Source organism: Larus michahellis, chromosome Z, assembly GCF_964199755.1.
Source record: "Larus michahellis chromosome Z, bLarMic1.1, whole genome shotgun sequence".
In the NCBI taxonomy this organism is placed as follows: Eukaryota; Metazoa; Chordata; class Aves; order Charadriiformes; family Laridae; genus Larus; species Larus michahellis.
Genome location: NC_133930.1, coordinates 70,864,220 through 70,869,697, shown reverse-complemented (window position 1 = coordinate 70,869,697; position 5,478 = coordinate 70,864,220). Strand labels below are relative to the sequence as shown.

Here is a 5,478-nt window from a genome sequence, read left to right as displayed (position 1 = left end):
TTCAAAATCCAAAGCTCTTTAACCTGTATTAAATCACATTTCACTGTGGCACTGAGCTGTTTGCTCTAATTGTAAAACAATGTTTTGGAAGAACTTCAATTTCTCTGGAGTCGAATCACTGTAAACTAAGAAAATCCGCTGTGAGTAACATTTTCCTCTGTGGTAAGCTGCTTTTGAGTAATATTGAGCTAATTACATATTATGTATACTAAAAATTACCTTCCTGAATCTCTCAACATTTCCCTTTTTTCCTTTTGACTGTAGAAATCAGTACCATTGCAGTGCTTGTAAGGTCTACCTGCTTGCTAAGTGATTTGTATTTATTTGGCATTTTGTCAATGTCTATATGCACATTTAATATGCCTGCAGCACACATTGGTGATGCAGTTATGAAAGGCGTGATGCCTCCCTAAATGACTGCTTTAAGGTCATGATTGCACAACTTACCCTTGCACGATTAACTTTGAAATGGGAAGAAGCCACTTCCAACTGTGTAACAGCTTCTTTAAAGCTACCTTCAACTGGACACTGAAACTGTCCTTCAGCCAGGAACTGCAGAGCAAAAAAAAAAAAACCACTGTCTGAGATCCCAAGCTCCAAAGCAAGTAGTTTGCAACTGAAGTACCTTATTTTCTCCATGGGTAGGTTTTCAGTTCTTGGTCAGGAGAATAAACATTTATGAATTTGTAAAGACAGTCTTTTTGAAGGCAGTTGTCTTTTCCCTAATAGCATGGTGTGGTTTTTTCTGAAGTGCAGGAAAAACCAGCACGGACTCCTCACTTTGTCATTCATGTATGTTTCACAGTGTTACTTCTTGAGGTTTGTTAAGAAACGCCAGCCTCTTCTGAAAGCAGTGTGAAGGAATCCTATTTACCACATAGCCTTGGAGTAACAAATCAGTTAAACAAATAAGTAGAAAGCCTGCCTTTCTTTAGACATGATTTTCATGCTTTTTGATTGTTAAAATAACATGCCCTGCTTAAAACTTTAACAATATGTCAGTAGATATGGACTGGTTTTGTTTACCTTATGGCTATATGCTTGCCAAAGCCCTGTCAGAACCATCTTTCTATCACTAGTGCGTGGCTGTCCTGTAGCTGACAGTCAGGAGCAGTACGAATGCTGAACTCTGATGAACTGATTCTGCAACATTGGTATTTACTCCAGATTCTGTCAAAATTAGCTTGCACTCTTTTTACATATAGCTTTCACCGCTTGGGTGTTTCCGCTGTACAGTGGTCTACTTACCAGTGTATGTAGATTTAGCTCTTCTTCTTGTTTCCTTTTTCTTTACTATAGAGGTCTGAAAGATGTTTATTTTCTTATTTTCATGGCACACGGTGCTTGAATCACAAATTCATTAGTAAAGAAAGAGGAAATAAAAGGAAAAAAAAATAAAAACAAACCAAAACATACAGAACACTAGGAAATCACCATATTGTGTATAAATGCTCAATTATTTAACCAGAAGCAACTATTTATATCAAGAAGCTCTTTATCAGGAGTGGAACTCCACTCATTTCTACATATCTGATCACGGAAATGGTGGCCAGTGTGAGCGAAGAAGTGGAATGTGTCACTAGGGTAATTTGATTATAAGAACATGGCAAGCATTGCAAATAAAACCACAAATTTAACCTTCACATGGACAGCCTTCATTGGCCATACCAGTTAGCATTCTTCTGTTTGCTGCTGGTGGAAATTGCCTGCACCATTTGGTACTGAAAACAGGGAGCTTTCTTGCTAGTATAGCTGTGCCTTTCTAAAGTGTTAGGCCAAGAAAGTAATTTTGTTGTTTTGATAATATGTGCTAATTGTTTCAGTTAAAGATGTGGGTAAACAAGTTGGCAGCATGGTTGGCAAACGATTAAAAAGAAGACAATTGGCGATATGGAGTAGGATTATGATTGCAGACTTCCCAAGAGAATGAGCAAAAGATCCCATGTATCTCATAGATCCCATGTATCAAAGGTTGTGTCCATGTGCTACAGTGAGGAAACAGGTCACTTCCATGACACTTCACAGTGAAAGAAGCAAGGGCGCTTGTGAGCCTCAAGAAGCAGCGTTGTGCAGCCTACCTGAATGAAGAAAAAAAGCGAGGAGCTCTGAATGAACAATTCTTACTTCCTCTGTCCCCCCGCACAGCACCGTGCGCCGGCACGGCCCAAAAAACCTTTAGCTCCGCGCTTGGTGGGTGACTCGGTGGGTTCCGCAGAGGATATTTTTCCTGTCACCCAGGGGGTTCCCCCCCGCGGCCCCGCGGGAGCGGTGGATGACAAAAGCCGGTGGTCGACGCGAGGGGCGGCCGGGCGCGGGCCCGCAGCGGCGGGGGGGAGGAGCTGTCCGTGGTGCTGCCACCGCCCCGCGCCCCCCCGCCCCGCCCCGCCCCGCCCCGCCCCGCCCCGCCGCTTCCCACCGCCCCCCCCGCCGCCGCTCTTCCCCGGCGCTGGGTCCCCGCCAGCGCCTTGTCATGCCGAAGGAGACCTCGCCCGTCCTGCGCCGCCTTTGTTTGGAGGAAAGGTTCAAAGTCTTGACCCGGTGCTTCTTTTTTTATTAAAAAAAAAAAAAAAGTAAAAAAAAAAAAACATAAAATGGAGAGACCGCCCCGACGCCCGCCCGGGAGCCCGGCCCTCCCGGCCCTGCGAGGGCAGCGCAGGGCGCTCCGCCCCGCCGGGGCAAGGTCGGGGGCCGGCCCCTGGGCTCCGCTCCGCCGCGGTGACGGTGACACGGGCTCAGGGACGAGACGGGTCCCGCGGGGCCGGGCCGGGGCGGGCCGGGGCGGAGCGGCACCGGCTGTGGGGAGAAAAAAAGCGGCGGGAGGCTCCGCCGCGTCCTCGGCAGGCGGAGGCGGCCCCGGCGGCGGCACCGCGCAGCGACCTCCGGGCCGGGGCCGGGGCCGGGCCGGGTCGCGCTGCCCCGGGCTGCCGGGTGCGCGGAGCGGCGGCGCCGGGCGCTCCCATGGGCCGGGCCCCCCGCGCGGGCCGCCATCGCCCCCAGCCCCGAGCAGCGGCTGCAGCGCTCCGCGGAGCCCGGCCGCCGGCGTGCGTGAGGCCGGGGCGGGCCGGGGCATGGCGCGGCGGGCGGGCAGCACGGCGGCGGACGAGCTGGCCAACGCCGCCGCCCGCGGCGACCTGCAGCGCCTGAGGGAGCTGCTGGACGGCGGGGCGGACCCCAACGCCGTCAACTCCTACGGCCGGACCCCCATCCAGGTAGGGAGGTCCGGGAGGGGGGTGCGGGCGGCGGTGGGGGGGCAGCGGCCCCTCCGCGTCCGAGGAGCGGCGGCGGCAGCGCCGGGGCAGCCTCCGGCGACGGCCGCCCCCCGACGGCTGGGCTCGGCTGTTGCTTGAGCGGCGGTTCCTGTCGCCTTTCTGGAAAGGAGAAAGTCTGCGACGGCCGCAACAGAGAGGTTTTAGTCTTAGCAACCCTTGACTTTATTTTAACCAACTGAGATAGGATGACTCAAAACCGAGAACTTTAATGCTCATCTCGCAATAAACGTGCAATAAAAAGTAAGGAGTCGCCTTTTCAGCAAGAATTACCCTTTCGTCGTGCCTCGTCTTCTTCTGTCTACGTCTATTACTATTTGTCCTTTCCTTTCCCATGAAAAAAGTATATTCCCCGATTCTCACGACATATTCACTGACCCTTACGAGTGGAAATAATCCGCGTGCGGTAGCCTTGCCCAGCAGACCCTGCAGGTACAGAGCTAGAAGTCCCCCTGGGGCTCAGTCCGCCCACATTTTACAGTCGCGTGAAGTGGTAGATAGATGTAGTGCCCGGTGGAGTCGTACGTACTAGATTTATAAAGCCGAGTAATTTCCGAGGTAGTTATAGCCAGCTTCTTCTTAGATTTTCGAAATAAAACGAAACTGGAATAATCTGAGAAGCTATATTTAAGTTTTAAGGCCAGTCCTTCCGAAACTCTCTCCTACAAAATGTCGGTGTTGCATTTCACTCGAAACACGTATCTGTTGCCGTCCTCCGACATGTTTTTTTTCCTGCGCACCTTGGCGCAGCAGGGATTTAGCCCATGCGCTGAACGCACTGCCGGGTGCGCGGGGGGGAACGCAGGTTAGAAAACGGCGAGCCGAAGGGGGAGGGCTCCCGGGCATTTTAGTGCTGCACTGTGCAGGGAAGTCGGGCTAAAAGTGCGTTTTTCAGTCTCTCCGGGGGGCAAGGGAAGCGCGGGCGCCGCACTGTGGGGAGGGTAGTTTCCGTGCACACGAGCGTCCCTTTGTTAAGGACCCCCTGGAAAAGCGTCCCCGGTGAGAGCGGGACGGCGGCAGCCCCCCGGGAGCCGCTCCACCGGCACGGCTCCGCGCTGGCCGTTGCAAAGCGGCCCGGGACTTGCCCTCGGCTCCTGCGCGGGGGTGCGGCGGGAGAAGGGCGAGCCCCTTCCCCCGGTCCCTCTGCCCCGCTGCCGGCTTCTGTCGCGGAGCAGCTCCGGCGCGGTCCAGTCCCGCACTCCCCCGTTCCCGACGGGGGTCCCGCACCCCTCTGACCCACCTCCTCTCCTTTCCGCGGGCGATCCCCCGCTCCCGCAGGGCCGAACGAGAGATCCCGGGCGGTGCTTGGGCGGCGCTGACGCTGTCTCTCCCCGCAGGTGATGATGCTGGGCAGCCCGCGGGTGGCCGAGCTGCTGCTGCAGCGCGGAGGCGACCCCAACCGCCCCGACCCGCGCACCGGCTGCCTCCCGGCCCACGACGCGGCCCGCGCCGGCTTCCTGGAGACGCTGGCGGCCCTGCACCGCGCCGGGGCCCGCCTCGACCTGCCCGACGGCCGCGGCCGCCTCCCCCTCGACGTGGCGTCGGGGGGCCCGCACGGACCGGTGGCCCGGTACCTGCGACATCCGCCGCCCCGCGCCTAGCCTCCTCCGGGGCCGCCCCCCTCCCCTAATTTATTGCCTCGGTAGACGCGAAGTCGAGCAGCACTCACGTGTTGTGAATAGTCCCCGGGGTCGCCTCTCCCTGCTCGGATGCATGAAGGACCGGTGGGATACGCATGGTTTTGTACGCTGTATTTTGCACGTTTCTGTATGTTATCCTGCACTTGAAATTGCACGCCCCTCCACGTTCTGTCCCACTTCCACCCCCCCGTTTTGTTTTTTTTTTTCCACACGAGAGTCCAAACACTGTGAAGAGAAATAAATATGAAGGAAAACCCCCGCGCAGAAATGGCACAATAAACAAATAAACCCTTCGTGTTTTGACAGGACGGCGTCTGGGCTTTCTGTTTACCCTCCTCCCCGGGTCCCCCCGCTCGCGCTTCCCAGCCCTCCCCGTCTGAAGGGGACGGAGGAGGCTCCGGGCTCTCCCGGTGCCGAGCCGGCTGTCCCCCATTTGGTTGGAGGCTCCGGCTAGATCGGACTCAAGGGGCGCCGGAGCCGATCTCTGCCTCACCCTAGCAACACCGGCCGGGACAGCGGGGAATTGAGGCTTCCTGATGCCATTGCGGCTTTGGCAAATACCTTCGTACAAC

The 5,478-nt window shown here is 55.5% G+C and overlaps 1 protein-coding gene across 1 annotated transcript; it reads left to right on the top strand.

Annotated features, from left to right (window-relative positions):
- Positions 1 to 2,489: 2,489 nt before the first annotated feature.
- LOC141736392 (uncharacterized) lies at positions 2,490 to 5,209 on the top strand. The gene is made up of 2 exons (XM_074570485.1): positions 2,490 to 3,209; positions 4,604 to 5,209. Exons 1-2 carry the CDS (start codon positions 2,592 to 2,594, stop codon positions 4,865 to 4,867), a joined length of 882 nt encoding a protein of 293 aa, XP_074426586.1. The 5' UTR covers positions 2,490 to 2,591; the 3' UTR covers positions 4,868 to 5,209.
- The last annotated feature ends 269 nt before the right edge of the window (positions 5,210 to 5,478 follow it).

Excerpts from the sequence above, each read along its gene's own strand:
- LOC141736392 (XM_074570485.1), top strand. The coding sequence starts at position 2,592 with ATGGAGAGACCGCCCCGACGCCCGCCCGGGAGCCCGGCCCTCCCGGCC. Across the intron at positions 3,210-4,603 it reads ACGGCCGGACCCCCATCCAG|GTGATGATGCTGGGCAGCCC; the intron begins GTAGGGAGGTCC and ends CTCTCCCCGCAG.